General features: G+C 54.8%; 7 protein-coding genes across 7 annotated transcripts; 4 read left to right on the forward strand and 3 right to left on the reverse strand.

Moving 5' to 3' along the window:
- Positions 1 to 290: 290 nt before the first annotated feature.
- nte1 (lysophospholipase) lies at positions 291 to 4,933 on the forward strand (the record flags this gene model as incomplete). Its single annotated transcript, XM_001213985.1, has 2 exons — positions 291 to 643; positions 703 to 4,933. The coding sequence occupies 2 exons, from the start codon at positions 291 to 293 to the stop codon at positions 4,931 to 4,933; spliced, it is 4,584 nt and encodes a 1,527-aa protein (XP_001213985.1).
- A 429-nt stretch (positions 4,934 to 5,362) lies between these two features.
- On the reverse strand, positions 5,363 to 6,046 carry ATEG_04808 (uncharacterized protein; the record flags this gene model as incomplete). The annotated part of the gene is made up of 4 exons (XM_001213986.1): positions 5,363 to 5,486; positions 5,557 to 5,703; positions 5,746 to 5,849; positions 5,903 to 6,046. The coding sequence occupies 4 exons, from the start codon at positions 6,044 to 6,046 to the stop codon at positions 5,363 to 5,365; spliced, it is 519 nt and encodes a 172-aa protein (XP_001213986.1).
- A 1,413-nt stretch (positions 6,047 to 7,459) lies between these two features.
- ATEG_04809 (actin-related protein ARP5) lies at positions 7,460 to 9,948 on the reverse strand (the record flags this gene model as incomplete). The annotated part of the gene is made up of 4 exons (XM_001213987.1): positions 7,460 to 8,320; positions 8,371 to 9,311; positions 9,362 to 9,682; positions 9,753 to 9,948. 4 exons carry the CDS (start codon positions 9,946 to 9,948, stop codon positions 7,460 to 7,462), a joined length of 2,319 nt encoding a protein of 772 aa, XP_001213987.1.
- A 1,253-nt stretch (positions 9,949 to 11,201) lies between these two features.
- Positions 11,202 to 12,128, forward strand: ATEG_04810 (uncharacterized protein; the record flags this gene model as incomplete). Its single annotated transcript, XM_001213988.1, has 3 exons — positions 11,202 to 11,767; positions 11,817 to 11,827; positions 11,884 to 12,128. 3 exons carry the CDS (start codon positions 11,202 to 11,204, stop codon positions 12,126 to 12,128), a joined length of 822 nt encoding a protein of 273 aa, XP_001213988.1.
- A 765-nt stretch (positions 12,129 to 12,893) lies between these two features.
- Positions 12,894 to 13,249, forward strand: ATEG_04811 (Got1 family protein; the record flags this gene model as incomplete). The annotated part of the gene is made up of 2 exons (XM_001213989.1): positions 12,894 to 12,902; positions 12,953 to 13,249. The coding sequence occupies 2 exons, from the start codon at positions 12,894 to 12,896 to the stop codon at positions 13,247 to 13,249; spliced, it is 306 nt and encodes a 101-aa protein (XP_001213989.1).
- Positions 13,250 to 13,806: 557 nt separating this feature from the next.
- pfy1 (profilin) lies at positions 13,807 to 14,581 on the reverse strand (the record flags this gene model as incomplete). Its single annotated transcript, XM_001213990.1, has 4 exons — positions 13,807 to 13,938; positions 14,000 to 14,134; positions 14,259 to 14,314; positions 14,554 to 14,581. 4 exons carry the CDS (start codon positions 14,579 to 14,581, stop codon positions 13,807 to 13,809), a joined length of 351 nt encoding a protein of 116 aa, XP_001213990.1.
- Positions 14,582 to 16,823: 2,242 nt separating this feature from the next.
- ATEG_04813 (uncharacterized protein) lies at positions 16,824 to 18,698 on the forward strand (the record flags this gene model as incomplete). Its single annotated transcript, XM_001213991.1, has 2 exons — positions 16,824 to 17,681; positions 17,766 to 18,698. The coding sequence occupies 2 exons, from the start codon at positions 16,824 to 16,826 to the stop codon at positions 18,696 to 18,698; spliced, it is 1,791 nt and encodes a 596-aa protein (XP_001213991.1).
- Positions 18,699 to 19,007: the final 309 nt, after the last annotated feature.

Genomic DNA, 19,007 nt, shown 5'->3' on the forward strand with positions numbered 1-19,007 from the left:
CCTCTTCATAGACCTCCTGTCTGGTCTTAACATCCTCCTTATACCCCGTCTGTATCCGGCACCCTCCCCTCTCCTCCACCCATCATCGCCCGTTGTCCGGACACGTTGGGCTCCGCTTGGACAATGCTCCATCGTCATCTTTAGCGTCCTGTCTTCCCCTCTTCCGGCTTGACCTTGTTTCGCCGGCCCTGGTCCCTCTTTTTTGTCTTTCTCTGCAGCTACTAGTCACCAAGCGCCCCATGCTGTCCCGGCCCAATCATCCGACGGACCTGAAGTGGCACTAAAACATCATGGCCGACGATGGTGGGCCGTTTCCTCTCTCTTCCTCCTTGCTCCATGCCTCTTCCTCGACCACCATCCTCGAATCGTCCTCTTCCTCACTCCTCGCAACCTCGTCGCCCGCTATAGCCGCCACTTTTTCCTCTTTCTCAGGCCGTCCGTCGTCCTACCTGCCTCCCCCGCCGCTACCGCCTCCGGCACCTTCAACCATGGTGGGGTGGATCGGATGGGTATTTTCCTTCGTTTTCCAGGTCATTCCAAGCATTCTATACTGGGCCATCACCTTTTGTACCATCACTCTGCCCACATGGCTCTTCACGCTGTTCTCTATGAGCCTGACGTTCACGATGAATTTCACCACCCTGTAAGTTCTCCTATCTTCGTTCTCTTCTCCGCAAATTGCTAACCAAGATGGCTCTGTAGTCTCCTCATAGCTCTGGCGATTGTCTCGACAGTCAGCTGGTTCATCCGGTACCGGTTCCTGAACATGTATAGCCGTCTGCCTCCGGAGCCCCAGCGAAAAGAACCCCAGCTCGATCTCTTCCCCGATGTCCAGGAAGGCGACTCCAAACCCGGTCTCGCCAACTACCTCGATGAATTTCTGAGCGCCATTAAGGTTTTCGGCTATCTCGAGCGTCCCGTCTTCCACGAATTGACCCGGACCATGCAAACGCGCAAACTGATTGCCGGCGAGACTCTGCTCCTGGAGGAAGAAAAGGGCTTTTGCCTGGTGGTCGACGGCCTGGTCCAGATCTTCGTCAAATCCATTCGGGATGGCAAGTCGCCGGCGGATCATGAGCTCAATTTGGCTGGGGACGACTCTACAGACGAAGAAGGCCAGAATGTGGATGGCCGCCAGGGGTATCAGCTGCTGACTGAAGTCAAAAATGGCGCCTCTATGTCATCCTTGTTTTCTATCTTGTCGCTGTTCACGGAAGACATCCAACTGCGGACCTCCGAAAGCCTGTCATCCAGTGTGTCCAGTGTCGGCCCCAACCTTGCACGGGTGCCAGACTCGTCACCGTCCAGTCCCCGGGGATTGGTACACAGTCCAGTACCCGTGAGAGAGCCTAGTGAATCTGGCCATAATCTCCCCACAAACGGGGAGTTCCTCCCTACGGTCCCTCCCTTGCATCTGGAAGAAAGCCGTGGTACTCCGGATCACGATCATCAGCCGGAATCGAGGACTAGACCAGGCAAGAAGCGTCGGAAATCTGTGCATCCCGATATCGTTGCCCGTGCGATGGTGGATACGACAATTGCCATCATCCCAGCCAGTGCCTTTCGTCGCCTAACCCGAGTCTACCCCCGAGCTACGGCGCATATTGTCCAAGTGATTCTGACACGACTGCAACGTGTGACATTCGCAACGGCGCATTCTTACCTCGGTCTCACCAATGAAGTGCTGGGCATCGAGAAGCAGATGACAAAGTTTACAACATACGACCTGCCCAACGACATGAGGGGCGCTGCGTTGGATCGTCTTAAGGACAAGTTCATCAAGGAGCGAGACCGTTTGGGCCATGAGGAAGTCACCAAGGGCATTGCTCTGCACAACCCATCTGCTGGGAGGAGACGTCGGTCGAGCAGCTTTTTGCGAAAAGAGGCGGCCCTTCAAGCGCGCATGGCGACCACCCCGCGACGTCCCACTGCCACGGGCTCTCAAGAAAACATGTCTTTCCACGACCGTGATGCAGCCGGCGTCAGCCCCGGCGACCTCTTGTCCACCATCCAGCTGTCCAGATTTGGACCGCGGTACGAACACCTCGCCCCAAAGATTTACAGCCCCCTCGCCGAGAAGGAACAGTCTCCGTTCCGGCCTCCGACCATGCGCGGGCCCGCCTCTCCTTTCCATCGTAAAGAGTCTCTCGATGAAGATGCTCTGTTCCGGGAGTCCATCCTGGATTGTATTATGAAGGCTCTCGGACTCACGTCGAGTACCCGGGATATCTTGCGTAAGAGTAGCCATAACTCCGGTGATGCGTCGCCAAAGCTCCTCTCCTATGACTCGCGACGCCAAAAGGCGGTGTTTAGCAACAACGCGTTCGGCTTCATTGATCCTTACGAGGGGTCGGTTGATGGCGAGACGGAGTCCATGATGTCCATGTCGGTCACCAGTGCGGGTGGAACCTCGCCAATTGTCAATCTGAGAGAAGAACTCCGGAACGACATCGAAATTGTATACTTTCCCCAAGGGTCGGTCCTGGTAGAGCAAGGGGAACGCCATCCAGGCCTGTACTATGTGATTGATGGCTTCTTAGATGTGGGTATGCCGGCCTGCGACAAAGGAGACGACCTGGTCGGTGCAACCCGGCCAGCACATGGGGAGGAAGCTTTTCCGACGTTGAAACGGACCACGACTGCCTCGTCGCGCACCTCAAGTGTGGCACCTGGTGGAAGTGACTCGAAACGGAGGAGACAGTCCCGCAAATCGCTCTATCTGATCAAGCCGGGCGGCATCCAAGGCTACGTCGGGTCTGTGGCGTCCTACCGCTCGTACACCGATGTCCTGGCCAAGACCGATGTATATGTAGGGTTCCTTCCGAGGGCATCCCTGGAGAGAATCGCGGAACGCTATCCAATCGCTCTGTTGACTCTGGCCAAGCGGCTGACCAGTCTTTTGCCCCGTTTGCTCCTGCATATCGATTTCGCTCTCGAATGGGTCCAGGTGAACGCCGGCCAGGTCATTTACCACCAAGGCGACGAGAGCGACGCGATCTACCTGGTCTTGAACGGCCGCCTGCGGTCTGTTTTGGAAGGGACGGACGGCAAGATGAACGTCGTAGGCGAGTATGGCCAAGGAGAAAGCGTGGGTGAGCTGGAGGTCATGACGGAGTCGACCCGGCCGGCCACCCTGCACGCCATTCGAGATACCGAGTTGGCCAAATTCCCCCGGTCTCTCTTCAATAGTTTGGCACAGGAACATCCGGGAATCACCATCCAGGTCTCCAAGCTCATTGCGCAACGCATGCGGGATCTGGTTGAGCGTCCGATGACCGAGAAGGGTGCCGAGCATGGCGCCGGTAGCATCAAAACAGCCACCTCGACGGTCAACCTTCGCACCGTTAGCATTCTACCCGTGACAGCTGGTGTTCCCGTGGTTGAATTTGGCCATCGGTTGTTAAACGCGCTTCACCAGATTGGCGTGACCAATGGGGTCACATCTCTCAACCAAGCAGCTATCCTGAACCACCTCGGTCGTCACGCATTCACCAAGATGGGCAAGCTTAAACTCTCCCAGTATCTGGCAGATCTGGAGGAAAAGTATGGAATGGTGCTATACATCGCCGACACCAATGTCAACTCTCCTTGGACGCAGACCTGCATCACACAGGCGGACTGCATTTTGCTGGTTGGTCTCGCCGAGTCAACGCCGAGCATCGGCGAGTACGAGAGGTTCCTGCTTGGAATGAAGACGACCTCCAGAAAGGAGCTGGTCTTGCTGCACGCGGACCGCTATTGTCCTCCGGGACTAACGCGCCGTTGGCTGAAGAACCGTGTTTGGATCAATGGAGGTCACCATCACATCCAGATGGGCTTCCGCCTTACCGCTGAGCCTTCGCATCCTCAGACCAAGCGCTTTGGGACTGTGCTAAAGGAGCGCGTCCAAGTCATCCAGGCAGAGATCCAAAAGTACACGTCTCGAAGGATCCACCAAACGGCGTTGTATTCCGCGCAGACCCCGTTCAAGGGCGACTTCCACCGTCTGGCACGGCGGCTGTGCGGCCGGTCCGTCGGGCTTGTCCTGGGTGGAGGAGGAGCCCGGGGCATCGCACAAGTCGGTGTGATCAAAGCCCTGGAGGAAGCGGGCATCCCTATCGACATCATCGGTGGTACTTCGATCGGTGCGTTCAATGGCGCGCTGTACGCCCGGGATGCCGATGTGGTGCCCATGTATGGGCGTGCAAAGAAGTTCGCCGGACGCATGGGGAGCATGTGGCGGTTTGCCTTGGACCTCACGTACCCGACGGTTTCGTACACGACTGGCCACGAGTTCAACCGCGGCATCTTCAAGACGTTTGGTGACAGCCAGATTGAGGATTTCTGGCTGGAGTTCTACTGCAACACGACCAACATCAGCAAATCGCGGCCGGAATACCATTCGTCGGGATATGTCTGGCGGTACGTGCGGGCATCCATGACGCTGGCGGGTCTCATTCCGCCGATCTGCGACGAGGGCAGCATGCTTCTCGACGGCGGATACATCGACAACCTGACCGTCCCACACATGAAGGGCCTCGGCGCGGACGTGATCTTCGCCGTGGACGTGGGGTCTATCGACGACAACACGCCGCAGGGGTATGGCGACTCGTTGTCCGGGTTTTGGGCAACGATCAACCGGTGGAATCCGTTCTCGTCGGTGCCCAATCCGCCGACGCTGTCGGAGATCCAAGCACGTTTGGCGTACGTCTCGTCATTTGAGAACCTCGAGCAGGCCAAGACCACACCAGGGTGTCTGTACATGCGGCCGCCGATCGACCCGTACGGGACTCTGGATTTTGGCAAGTTTGACGAGATCTACCAGGTAGGGTACAAATACGGCAAGGAGTATTTGGAGAAGCTGAAGAACGAGGGCACGCTGCCGTTGCGGGAGGAGACGGAGGAGAAGAAGAAGCTGCAGCGGACGCTGGCGCCGCGGCGGGCGAGCATTTAGGTTGGATGTATGATTGAATAGTAAACAGCGTAGAAGCTTGTTTCTGCAATATACCATGTGTTAGCTAGATAGTTAGATGTATATTACGTGCATTCAGAGACAGTGGAAGTAAACGAGGGTATATATTTCATGACGAACATGAGACATGTACATGACAGTAAAAACAGACATTAACAGGATAGGATATCGAACGATGACTCAAATAAAAGCCACCAGAATATTCAGTCCACCGCCAACGACACCATGTACTTCGTATAAATTAGTAGACCGTCGACCAGCCAGAGCCAGTCTTCATTACCTCGATCATCGATCATCGATCTCATCGATTCATAGACTCCATTAGCCGCGACCAGGGAGCAAGTCAGCAGCAAGCCATGCTGTTGCGCCCGCCAGTCCCTGGAAGGCTTCCCATCCCATCACCACACCAGTTTATGCGGGCGCATCAGCCGGACCACCGTGAGCGCCATGCTTCTCGCGGGTCGGCGTCTCGTGCTCGCGCGCGTAGGCCCACAGATTCGCGACCTCGAGGAACATGCCGAAGAAGGTGAAGATGCTAGTTCCGTTAGCGCTCGCTCTTCTCTCAGATAATGCGGGCAGACACGAAGGGGAGAGGGAGAACATACAAGGTAAGGAAGATGAAGGCCTCGTTGGCCTTCTTCTTGCTGCAGGACAGACCCGGCGGGGCGTTGAGGTAGCAGTCATGGCGGTTGTAGTCTTGGGCGGCGAAGATGAATGCCGTGAGCCAGCTGGGGAGATCATCTGTTAGTGGACTGTATTTGTTTGTTGTTGATACTGAGGGAGAATGGACGTACAGGTAGGAGAAGATGACGTCGATGAAGATGACCACCTTGCCCAGGGCGGTGGGCATGAAGGGGGAGACGAAGGCCGGGAGGAAGAAGACGACGGACGTGGTGGCCTGGGATTGTCAGCTTGCTACAGACATCTTGATATGGAGGTTCAGGCACGTACGATGACTTCCTGGTAGGTCAGGCTCAACCCGCGCGGCCCCTTGTGGATGAAGTAGGAGGTGATGCCCATGACGATGACGGCGCTGGCCCATTGCAGCACGCGGCCGCAAAGCTGCAGCGGGCGGGTGATGGTGCTGGAGAACATGGCGGTATGCTCGAGAGTACGGAGTATACGGGATGTATACACGGGTGGAAAGGGGAGTAGTCAGGCGGTTCGCCGAGGGCTGCACTGGACTGGACTAGGCTGAACTGAATGCTGAGCGATGGTGCACAGGACGTCTGGAAAAGGAGGAGCTTTATATCTGCGTCTACGCCCGCTGAGCCTATCCGAGTCAACCGAAGGGATTGCGCTGGGATGTGATTGACTGATGTCAAAGCATGGGATTTGCGTCACATTTTCCGGCGAGGGAGGATGGGCGGTGGAGAACCACGGGAGCTTCAAGCGTTGATGGAACCGGTCTGCCTGATGATTGTGATAGAGTCTGGAGGAGATGCAGGAGCGGCCATGAAAGGGTTGAGGATCTGCGTCATGATGGGAGCGCCATGAAGTCAGTGGGTGCTGCATACCTCCTTGCCGGCGAATCACGGCGGACATGGTGAGACAGACTTCCAGCCCTAGGAGAGGAGTCAGGCTAGTTAGTACTCCGTTAAGTTCTAAACAAACCGAGCCTTGCTGCAGCCCTCCTTACCGCTCGTGTTGGCCGAGCTTCATCGAGGGGAGCATCCTGTTGCGTGACTGGATGAACCACCAGTCGGCATCGGGCGGAAGCATGACTGGATCGACCGACAATGGAATGAGATGGGGTGAATGGCTTCATGGTCATCCGACCACGGGCGGGCGAGGACGGGGCTAGAACCTGGTGCTGGCGGTTCTTGGCTCGGATGGGTTGATGCAATGTTTCTTGTTCGGTCGTAGATCGGAGCAGACGGAGAACAATGGGGGAGTCCACCAGGCAAACCTGATACTAGTTAGTTAGTGACATCCGATCATCACACCACGCCACCTTCGGCGAGCTTCCATTGCACGAACCGGGCCGTTAGGTAACAACACCAGGCCGAAGAACAAGAACTTGGACGCCCATGCAGAAAGTTGTCGATCCTTCGAGCAGAGTTCGCTAGTGGCTGAAGAAGTATACAGACGATGGAAAGCAGGAGAATGTTTCAACCACGGTTCGGATGGATCGGCACATTTCACGAGGACAGGAGAATTTTCCCATTCCTTGATTCTCTTCTCTCTCCAAGTCGTAGTCAAATCGGAGATGCGTATCCTGGCTGGCATGCCATGTGTCTCCAATCGGGCCAGGCGGGGTTGGCATTCTATAGATGCAATGCAGTGCAGTACTGTATACAGTAGTTCCGTATAGTTCACTATAAGCGCAGGACAAGAGTACGAAGACAGCCATCCCATTAACAACATAACCAAAATATATCGAACAACTACAATGCCATCAGTTCATGCGCCAGACTCCGGCATTCCATCGCTGACCTTCGCCAACCCGCGCCATCGAGATAACCCATATACCAGTCGGCTGCGCTCAGATGACGCTCTACCATGAGCTCACATTCCCCAGATCATGCTCCTATATACCTTGTCAGTCACGGTACTCCCAGCCACTCGGAATCCTTCCGCAATGCCACCTACCTTGAGATATTCGCTGCCCTTTTCGAGATACTCCTGTCGCGAGATCGACGACTTGCCCAGCTCTGGTCCAGACGCCCACTGCGCCGCGCCCTTCCACGCATCCAGCACCGGGTCGGCGGCGCGCCGTACATTCAGTTGCGCGCCGGTCGGCAGGAAAGCGCGGAAGTCCTTGCGGAAGCGCTCGTCAAATCCTTGGAAGAGACTGTTGCCGCCCGTCAGGAACACGTCGCGCAGCAGCTTGGCTTGGTCGTCGGGGTTCGAGAATCGTTGGTTCACAATGTCCGCCGCGATCTCCACTAACCCGGCTTGGTCGATCCCGGCGATCGACGGCTTGAAGACGACTTCGGGCACGCGAATGCGCTCGACGTTCAGGTGCAGCTGATGCGCCTCGCGTTGGCTCTCCGGGTCAAACGGCCACGGCCCACGGAGGAAGACATGCACTAAGCTCTTCGTCCAGTCCGACTGCGCCGCGAGGGTGTGGTTCTCAGTGAACTCGGGGTCATACTCCAGGAGCTCCTTCTCCACGTTGTCGAGCATCGCACCCAGGTCCTCTTCTTCCTCGTCGTCGCTCTGTTCGCCCGTAGCCACTGTGCGGTAAACCCCCCAGTCCTCGTCATTGGCACCAAAGTTGTCATCGTCGCCGCCCCGGCGTCGCTTCTTCGGGCCATCGGCCGCCAGGTTGGCCAGAGTCTTCATGCGCATCTGACTGGCGAGCGACTTGCGGTTACCCAAATCGGCCTTCATCCGATCGCGTTCCTTGATCTTCTGCAGGATGTTCTGTTCCACCGTTAGAAGCGTTCGTAGATCTCGTCTGGAGGGGAACCTACCTGTCGCGCTGCCCGCCGTTCCGACACCCAGTTCTCAAAGTCATTCTCCCGCTTCTCCCGGTCCAGGCGTTCCTCCTCCTCGCGGCGAGCCTTCTCCCGTTCTTTCTCCGCCTTGGCCCGCTGACGAGCTTCCACATTGGATTTCATCAGCCGCTGGTGGCGCTTCTCCTTCAAGCCCGCCTCGTCCAGCTGTTCATCCGGAACGTCCAGTAGGGGGAAGGTCATATCTTCCGGATTCTCCTCATTTTCCTCAATCCCCAAATCCTTGTTTCGAGACCGCTTGATAGACCGTTCCAGATCACGGATCAGTCTCTCCAGATGGGCCTCGTCCTTCAGATCCTCCGCCTCCAGGATCCGTCGGACCTCTTTCTTCGTCTGCGTCGCAAGATTCTGCGCCAGATCCTTGTAGTACTCCAACTCCTGCTCCTTCTTCATCAGCTTTTCCAGGCGCATCTTGGCCGCCTGCTCTTGCAGCCGGCGTCCACTCTCCTTCTTCCTCTCCGCGATCCGCGCGAGTTCCTCCTCTGATTTTTCGGGGACCACATGTTCCGTATAGGGATACTGGATGACGTGGTCTCGGTCCTCCAGCCCAGTCCAATCCAAGTAGCTACTGAGTTCCTTGTCGTAATCCGTAGACACGTAACAATGCTTGTGGACGAGATCCTCCATCTGGGCTTCCGTCATGCGGGCCGGAAACGTAGGGTATTTCAACCGCATCAGCTTGAGCAGATACTCCGACGCATTCATTCCGCCCCAGTTCAGACGCGAGCAGTTGGAAAGGAGAGCCTTGCTGTTCAGCACGGGGATGACGTGGGTCGAGGTGTGGGAGGAGGAGAGAATGAGGCCGTCGGTTCCGCCGTTATACCGGTACGAGAAGAGCGAGTCGATGCCGTAGGCGACAGAGGGCGCCGAGTAGCATTCGAAGAGGATCTCGTTCATCACTGCGAAACGTTAGCATCAGAGATCCAGCCACCAGATATGACAAACATACTCCGTCGGGGGTAGTTCAGGTTCGCAATTGGTTCCGTCATCACAATGGGTCGGTCAACGCCGCCATTGGCCCCGTCGACTCCCAGCTTGATGAACAGGTAGTCGAGTACGCCCTCCATAACGTCCCAGTTGCCCACGACGCTGGTGCCGGGGTCGAAAGCGTAGCGCAGCTGACCGCGAGTCGTCGCATCGACGTAGGCGTCGTACCCGATGAATTGGCAGGCTTTGTTGAGCTTGCGGTCGCGATACCGACTCATGACAGGGGGGATGATAAAGCGCGGGTTTTTGTCGAACGACCAACCGGCCTTGACCAGACTGGAGCCTGTGTAGAACGGTTGTCAGAAAATTGTCCTCGGTAGTCCGAACGTGATGTACAATGTCATTGAACGCACCATTATCTATCACGATGGCCGTGGAGTCGGCCTTGGACCGGCTCTGCTCATACCCCTCCGGCTGTGGCGGGTGGTAGCCCTTGAACGGCGGTTCTTGGACGTTATAGATTTTAGGAGGTGGTTTCGCGGCGTTCTTCTCGGTCGAGTTGATCGCATAACGACCGGGGAGAACATTCTGAACGGACGTGATGGCCATGGCGTTGCGAGCGGATGGCAATTCGATCCGTAGCGAGCGATTGAGGAGCTTCCGGCGACGGAGCGAATCACCGCATTGCACTTGGTCGCAGGCGGAGGGGAGATAACAGCGAGGAAGTTGATAGAGACCAACAACTAGAGGGGGGTTATGAGGGTTTGTCCCCAGGATGGACGTGGGGGGAGAGAGGAAATGAAGTTGAAGTCGGCGCAGAGAAAGGAAGCTGGAGAGGTTCGGCGTTTGTATGGCGCCAAGACCGTCCCTTGACGGCAGAACAGCGACAGCTCTACGGAGTCTACGGAGTCTACGGACGGCTAGAACAATATACGGCGGAACATAGGACAGTCCAAGTGTGTTCATCGATTCATCGCATTCATTGGGGATCAAATATAATGGTGGTATCTCATGTCGTCGTCACCTTACGCGCAAAAGGCATGCTCAAGTCAAGAGACAGCCGGATCAGGATGGCTCTTTCAGGTTGTCCGTGGCTATTATGGTCAGCTCTTCTTATTCACCATCTAATATGAAATCGGAATGTTACCTTCGAGATGGAATAAGACGTTCGACTGGTAGTTCTTGAACATCTGTGCCACCAATTCGACATTCATGTTCTGGATGTTGACCTCCTGCAAAGGCTTAGTCGTGGTACTGTGAAAGACGTACTAGATGATATACCTGTAGACTCTTGTTCATAACCATGACGGCCTCGTTGAGTTTCTCCTGGATGTCGTCAGTGATTGAAATATGGTGATACGCCATGGTCACGTACGATGTTGTTGATGATGCGCGACAGGATGACTGCCTGTTGGTGTTCGTGTGGGCTCTCCTATGCTTCGATTAGTATCTCTCCATCGGTTCTCAGTCTTTAGCAGCTTACCATGTCGTCGGTGATGCGATGGTAGTGATGGGCAAAGTGTTTGTTTGTTGCTGGTCGTGGATCACCAAAACGGGATAATCACGTGATATACCCAAGCCATTCGCCGTAGGTATCTTCAAGGTTGACATGAATCGCATCCCGTTGCAGAAATCAGAAGACTGAACCCTTTACGAGCCAAACGACCAGCTTGACCATATCTTCGAGAACCAGTACCGACATCATTGGACGCCTGACGTGTCGTCCCGATACTCCAGCTTATCTCATTCCGTGAACCACCAGGGCACTTCTACACGCCCATCACCATCACTCCGACCTCATCTCATCTCGCCACAACAACCAGACCACTCCCCCCTCGAACCCATCCCAATTCGAGCTCACTATGCCCCCCGCAACGCCCGCCGACAATGAGAACCACCAACGCCTGCTAGACACCCTCGACATCGCGCATGTGCCGCGCCCCTTCCGCAACCCGGCGTGGAAGCCCTCCCAGCGCCGCAACAAGAACGTCAAGCAGCTTCTCTCCGAGAGCATGAGACGCGAGGCGTCGCAGATGGCGACGCAAGCCAACTCCGGTGCGACCACTCCGCTGCCCACAACGGGGTCCGCCAGCAGCGACGGCACCCAGACGCCCGCCGAGGGCCTCCCGCGATCGTCCAACATCGCCCAGGCCGCACAGAATCTCTCCACGCTCGTCCTGGAGAAGAACGCCCGCGCGACGTTCCCCTCCTGCCCGGCCGTCACCTACACGAATATCGAATCGGCGCCCTCCCTCCATCCGTCCCAGCAGGCCCATTACTGCGACCTCACGGGGCTGCCGGCCCCCTACACGGACCCCAAGACCAGGCTGCGGTATCATGACCGTGAGGTGTTTGGGGTGATTCGTACCTTGGGACAGGGCGTGCCCGAGAGCTATCTGGAGCTTCGGGCTGCCCATGTCGTGCTGAAGTAGGGGGTGCGTCTGACGTTAGGAAAAGAACTTCTGCCTGTGGTCCAGGCAATCATCAGGTACGCTACAATGGTTACTGGCAGGCGATGATGGCATATTGACTGGCATTTCGCAGGCTATTACTCTGATATAATGTGCGATCAACAAAGTCAAGCCCTTCCACCCCCCTGCCCCTCTCGAGACAGGTTCAAGGAAGTGCTCCGGCTTAATCGTGACCTTTCATACTACGATGAGTCAATCTTCGCCTTGTGCCAAGGGCACTCGACTAGTACCGACGCTCCAGGGACGGGAACATCAGTTACAGCATCCGAGGATGCTGTCGCCGCGGCGGGAAGCACCATGGGCTGGTGCGGTGTATAAGGGTAGGGAGCGTATAAAGCTTGTTGTGGTATAATGGTTTCCATATCATCATTAGAAATGGAATTATACAGCGGTCATCATCAATGCTGTCGGACGACGAGTAGACCTGGCATCTCGTAGAGGAGCTGATATGAAGGAGAGACGGAGGAAAGCATCGGCTGTGCGGACTTCGCGTGTCCTTGACTGACTAGGCTGACCGCCCACCGGGACCGGCATAGCGCTGAACTAGCCCCGAAAAGGGAACGTGGCAGAAACCGATCAGCATCGCGATAGACAAGATTTGTTTACGACTCACTCGACTGTTGGACGTTGACTATACTCTGAATTTGCGATCGTACCTGCTTTGCGACAAGATTATCAGTGGCTATACACGTTGCGCCAACAACATTCATCTCCGAAGACCATCGTCTCGATCGCGCTGCGCATTGTCTGAACCCCCAACTCTTTCGACCTGCACATTCGTCCACGTCTGCACTGAGAATCGCTGCAATGCCCACCATGTGGTTATCCGATAATCAGAGTAAGGGTTTCTCCATGATCGGCAAGTCCCCAGCTAACGATCTCATCACAGAGATCGGTGTCATCTTCTGCTCCGGCGGTATGTGAACGTCCGCAACACCCTACAGAACAACCTGATTAATCGGGAAATTCAACAGGAGCGCTCTTCCTCTTCGGAGGCGTGCTCATGTTCTTCGACCGCTCTCTGTACGTCTCCTGCGCTTTCTCCCCTCCAACCCGCTCTAACATCAACTATCCAGACTCGCCATGGGAAACGTACGACTTTAGCCTTCCACCCCCCAGCCCCAACTAACGAGCCCCCTCAGATCCTCTTCCTCATCGGCCTCACCTTCATAATCGGCCTCCAAAAGACTGTCGCATTCTTCTCACGCCGCCAAAAGATCAAAGGCACCGTCGCCTTCGCCGCCGGCATCCTCCTCATCCTTCTGCGCTGGCCGCTCACCGGCTTCCTGATCGAGCTGTACGGCCTGTTCATCCTCTTTGGCGACTTCCTCGTCACCATCGGCCAGTTTGCGGGCAACATCCCCGTCGTGGGACCGTACATCAAGCGGGGTCTGGAGACGCTCGCCGGTGGGCGCAGTAACGCCGAACTACCGGTGTAGGCACAGTTGTGTTTGTGATCGACAAAAGTGACGTTCTCACTTATTGTTTCAGCTGATGAGTTTATGTGTACGACTATGGGGCCTCCTCAGCGATTCTTGCACGATAGACGGCTATGATTGCATGCGATTTCATGAGGCGAATGTGTTCATCTCATATTGTTTGTTTGGGTCTTGCGCTGCTCTGTCCGGATGCGGATAGAGTATGACTGAGACTTAATTCTGGCGGTAAAGCGTGATATAGGGCTTATTATAGAATTTGTAATTACTAATATTTACATATTGGCTGTTTGGCCGTTCAATTAATTCATTAACCTTAGTTGAGAAAATATATGATTGCTGTGTAGAAGTTAAAGCCCAGCGTATTCATTGGCTAGTGCATATCTACGAGTCATGACCGATATCAAAACATAAGGCAAGGGTAAAACGACATGGAAGAACATGGCCTATCGCCAAGCGGAGAAAGACAAGTCAGATTGGGAACCGGGATAAAGCAGCGGCCCGCATTTCGCAACTACAAGATACATTCATTTCATATTTCCTCGTCCACGACTGTTCGTCTAGCTGTACTTGTTGATGTAGTCGACGAGGTTCTCGACGACGGTGGCGGCGTTGGTGGTCTGCACGGACTCGCCGTGGTGGGCGATCATGACACAGGACTTGGCCTTGACGACGACAATACCCTCCTTGCCCTACCGCGTCGGTTAATTTATTGGATTCTTTGTTGGTCCCTGGAGTTGACCCTGCACGCACCTTCTTGCCGTATATACTACGGTCATCGGCTTTGATTGCGACGAACTTCTCACCGCCGATGGTCAGGCCGTTGGTGAAGCCGCTCGTGGGGTCCTGGTACACGGCCGCAATGCCGCTAAGCTCTTGGGGGGAGAGCTAGTCGAGGAGAAAACGTTTAGTTAGTCCGGATGATCTGAGAGACAGAATTTGGATGCCCCGGGGAGGGGTAGGGTACACCGCATCATCGGACGAAACGCGGCTTGGTGGAGCTGTGGCATACCGTGAAACCGGCAGAAGAGGCCTCAACGCCGGAGAGATCGTGACTCGCAATAGCAGCTTTGTCAAATTGGCCGGATCCCATCAAGCTGGAAGGCAGTGAATGTTAGAGCGAGCTGGACTCGGGGTTTATGGAAGAAGTCGAGCTGGAGGGGGTAAGCGGGGTAGTGATGCGGTACCTGGAATCGACGTAGCCTGGCGAGAGGATTCATGTAAGCATGACTGATGGGTTTTGAATGAAGATACAGCGGAGTAAAGAAGATCACAGGGGTGGAGGAAGTCCCCAGAATAATACATACCTTGCCAGACCGCAGAGTGGGCACCCATGGTGATAGTTGGTAAACAATCGACGGGAAGAGCGGAAAGAGAGGAAGGATGAGGAGGTTCCCGAGGGGAGCGAAGCTGACACGGGAAGGACAGAAAAGAAAAGAGGAGACCACGAGGGAGTGAGCCTGAAGAAAGTAGTGTGCAGGGGAGAAGAGAAAGAAGAAGAAGCGAGAGAGTTGTACGGGAGAAGGTGAGTTGAGTTGAGGGGGGGGATGGACAACTGACTAAACTGTTTAAGGTGGTGGGGCTCTCGAGTTGCTGCTGCCAACGGACATCATCATCATCATCACCACCACCACCATCCTCATTCCTCTTCTTCCCATTCTTTCTCCTCTACAAATCACTCTCCTCTACGGACTCGGTCCATGGCATTTATCTCTCTTGTTGAGACATGTACGACCTCGCCGATGACCCATTCCGGAGCTCACCAAGGTGGCGGCATGTCTCCGGTGGAGATCTTATAGAATCAACTAACACCACTAGACGACAAGCCCGCCCTGATCTCGCGCCAAAATTTCCTGCACCTTTACCGCTTCTTTGACTCCTGAGACCTGTCTCGCTCGTGTCCGCCCTGGGCATGTCCCTGTCAGAATGTTTGTTGATCGCCAGACATGAATTGTCGCATCCATCGAACCCTCAATTCTTGGCTGCTTCGGGATTAGCGCATTCCAGACTGTCACTTGCTGCGTGCATCTGCATGACAGCAGTTCGGCCTTCCATTCACACCGAAAATGTTTCCAGAATGTTTTTCTCGCAAGGGGCTCTGATGAATCAGCCATGTCCAAAGGGAGGAATGCCAGCTGGTGGTGTGCTAATCGCGCTACATGCTCACCAAAGTGACTGAGGCTGATTGATATCCTTCAGAGGGCTGCAATAGCCTAGCTAGGGTCTTTCCATCTAGGATTTGACTCGAAGGTCCTGTCTATTTCGATTCAAGCAAGCCCTGGCCCCTGGATGACTTTCTTTCAAGTTGGAAGAAGCTACCCCGCGGGTACAGTTCTACTCCAGACCATGGACCACGAAGCGGAGATCACTACAGTAGGCTGAACTCATGCAAGAGGTACTGCCGGTCGTCTTTGACGTGTGTTTTGATGCGTTTGATGCGACAGGCAAGCGTTGATAGAGCGACCCAAACATACTTGTAAGATTATCAGTCCAGACTTGGGCTCCACGATAAACATAGTATGCAATGGAGCTCCCCATCCTGAGGCAACCGGAAGACCCATGGGGTAGCTTTTATTGGTAACCGTGCGAGGGAGAAACATGGTTTAACGAAATTAGGATGAAAAGGAAAGGTCATACTGCCGGTGTTCGGGAGGCGGTGTGGAGAGCGGAAACTTCACTCACCTTGAGCGTCCCCTCAACATTGACACGGGGCGTTGTTCGATCTTCGACGATCAGAATCATCTCCTAGCCCATCAGGTGCTCGGTCCTTCGTGACATAACCACCAGGATGCACGCGAATGCCATCAATCACGTCACAACTCTGCCTTCCAGAGGATACGGCTGAAGAGACAAACGATCTCTCTTGTCACTCCCATCACACCAATCCACCATTGCAACAGGCAATCAATAGACCGTGATACCTTCTCAGCTGAGCTGAAGGGAAGTCTTTCCCTCATCCAGCACACATGAGACTGGATTGTATCTCCGTGAGACATCATTGGAGTGGGGCTCTATTCCTCGTGGCCCTTTAATTTCGCCGCTGCCACCATCATTCGCTCTCGGCCAAATAAGCATCGGATAGCGCAGATGACTCCTATCCCGTCCGGCCGCCACCACTGGTCCGTCGATTGAGTCCAGAGTCCTCTACCCAAAGGATGCCGTCTGTGCTCATCTCCCATCGGCGGCAACAATCTCTGTTCGAGACGCCTGTTGGCTGTCGCGTTTTTCGCGTTTCATCCACTCTACTTGAAATCTAGAACCTGACCGCTAGCCCGCCCCTGCTACCGTGGACGATACTCCACCATATCCTGCATCCTTTGGCGTCCAAAAGGCCTCCTTTTCCTTCGTAATAATGGAGGATCTTTTTTTTCTGCTTCTGCAACACTCACATTCCTTACCCAGGCCTTCTGGAAGGCCGTCCTTTCATTCACTTGACCACGTTGAGATTGACTCTCATCTGGCTCCCTCTTTACATTCTTTTCCTTATTTTGGTAGCCCCTTTTAGATCTTTAGCCCTCTGGTGACTCAGACGCATATGTATCACAGCCTCGAGCCATTACCGAAGAAACGGATGCAAATGGCGAAAGGAATATTTCTGGGGAAATCGCGGGCCCAGCGCGACCCTGATGCGATCTCAACCCCCGTATTGAAATTTACAGACGCTCTGCCTCGAAATGACCTGCGCGACCTTAAACCGGAAGAGAACGACAGTCGTCCGCCTCATCAGTCGCATCGGAATTTCCAGCGCCCAAGGCCCTCCGATGGACGCCAGCCGAACAAGAAACTTCAGAGCCCGAGTTCGGGTTTCGACTTTCGCATCAACGTGCCCCCTCCTGAGGCGGTGTCGTCGCCCACGCCCACGGACTTGGGAGTGGACGAGCACATGATCGGAATCGCTTTGGGCAGCCCACGCATGGTGGGAGCGCATCATATGATGTCCCAAATGCAAGAGAAAGTCCTGTCGACGGCGGTTGATCCTCCGAAGCCGGCTCCTATACAACGGAAACCGAGCAAATGGAAGAAAATTGGGGGCTTCTTCAAGGCAAAGAGCGCCATGACATCCGGCGCTGCTAGCCAGCCGTTCTATCAGGTCCAATCCGGCGGCAAATGGCCCCTCCAAGGTTCTTCTCATTCACTGGACTACAAACCCCGTTCGCAGCCTGAAACCACCGAGCCGAAACCAATCTCAAACACTGAGGTGTGGCCTTGCTTAGTGACAGAGCCCGAGCCTAAACCAGACAAATCAGACCAAAAAACGACTCCAGTTGTGCAGACTCCACCCAAAGTTGAGAGTGTGAAAAGCGCGCAGCCAAGTAAGAATGGCGAGGGCCCCATGTTGCAAATCGATATCCCGGATGTCCAAATGGAACGGTACAGTGTTATGTTTGGCGGTCTTTTAAGCAGACGAAGCAAAACCTTGGACGACATCACTACTGTACATAACGAGGTAGTCTGACCACACCACACCCATCTGCTCCTACTGCGCCCGGAAACGATATACTGAGACATTCTCTACCAGGAAACGTCTACATTGGCCGACTTACCCCCTCCCCGACGCCGGGCTACCTCCCCGCGCCCAAAGACTCCTAGCTTTACATTGTTCCCTGCAACGCAAATCACCAAAGCATCTAAGGTCCTCGGCACGCCAAACATCCCTCAGGGACCCAGTCCGTTCCATAGGAGCCAAACATCTTTGGTCGAAGCTAGCAGCCGCGATCTGTCGAACAACGAGCAGGACCACATCTTTCTCATGGTGCACAGTCCCTCGCTGAAGTCTCCATCCTCGCATAAGACCCACCATTCGGTTTCGTCCTTCATTTCCAGCACATCATCACTGGCAGAAATCGATGAGAAGCAGCTCCTGCAAACGATCAAGCCGGTGAAGAGCTACGTTGACCCAACGGAAGAGCCGCAGTGGGAGATCATCAACAAGAGCCCGTCGTCGCAGACGGGCGACTTGAAGCAAAAGCTTGCACAGTCCCTGACTATCAACACGCGCGAACTGCCTAGCGAATCTGCCAGCAGTGGTTCCGCATCGTCCTCCCCGATTCTATCGCCTCTCAACTCAGTTACAGAAAAGCTCATTTCCCCCGCTGGTAGCAAACCCGTTGTTTCACCAGCGGAATCCATGCGCATGCCGCCCAGTGAGGTCGTCGTCAACGAAGACGACAAAGAAGACGAGGAAGATGATGATCATGACGATCTCGATGCCACGGAGCCCATCAACGCCGGATCGATCAGCCCGCTGCCAAGAGTGGAGGTCTCCATCGCGAGATCCGTATCTGTGTCGAAAGGAAAGAAGCAGATGATTGTCCCTATCCGTCCCAGGGCTGATCGGCTAAGCCCGGATGAGCGGCTGATCAACCGCGCCGCAAAGACCCCTCAAGTCATGGATGCCCAGTATCGCCATCGTCATGGGAACTCCCAGGAGCTGCGCATCGAGTCCGTATGAGGTGTGGACTATATGTCTCTTTTCTTGACCTTTGTTTTTCGTTTTATATATATTCTTGGGCGCTGGTAGCATTATACCGTGATTTTCTTTTCCGTCGATGAGCACCGACCTGGCTTCGCATTTCACTTTGCATGAGTTTTCATTCATTCGTTTTACCCATTTTCTTTCGTTATTGCTGTTAACCCCGGTGGTCGGCCGAATCATCTCATTCTTCATTCGAGTCTTGCTGGATTCAAACTTTCTAGTATAGATAGTGGACTAAAGCTAGGTCTAATCCACCAAGCGCATTTCACGTCTATCAACAATGAT

This window comes from Aspergillus terreus, genomic scaffold (assembly GCF_000149615.1).
Source record: "Aspergillus terreus NIH2624 scaffold_6 genomic scaffold, whole genome shotgun sequence".
NCBI lineage: Eukaryota > Fungi > Ascomycota > Eurotiomycetes > Eurotiales > Aspergillaceae > Aspergillus > Aspergillus terreus.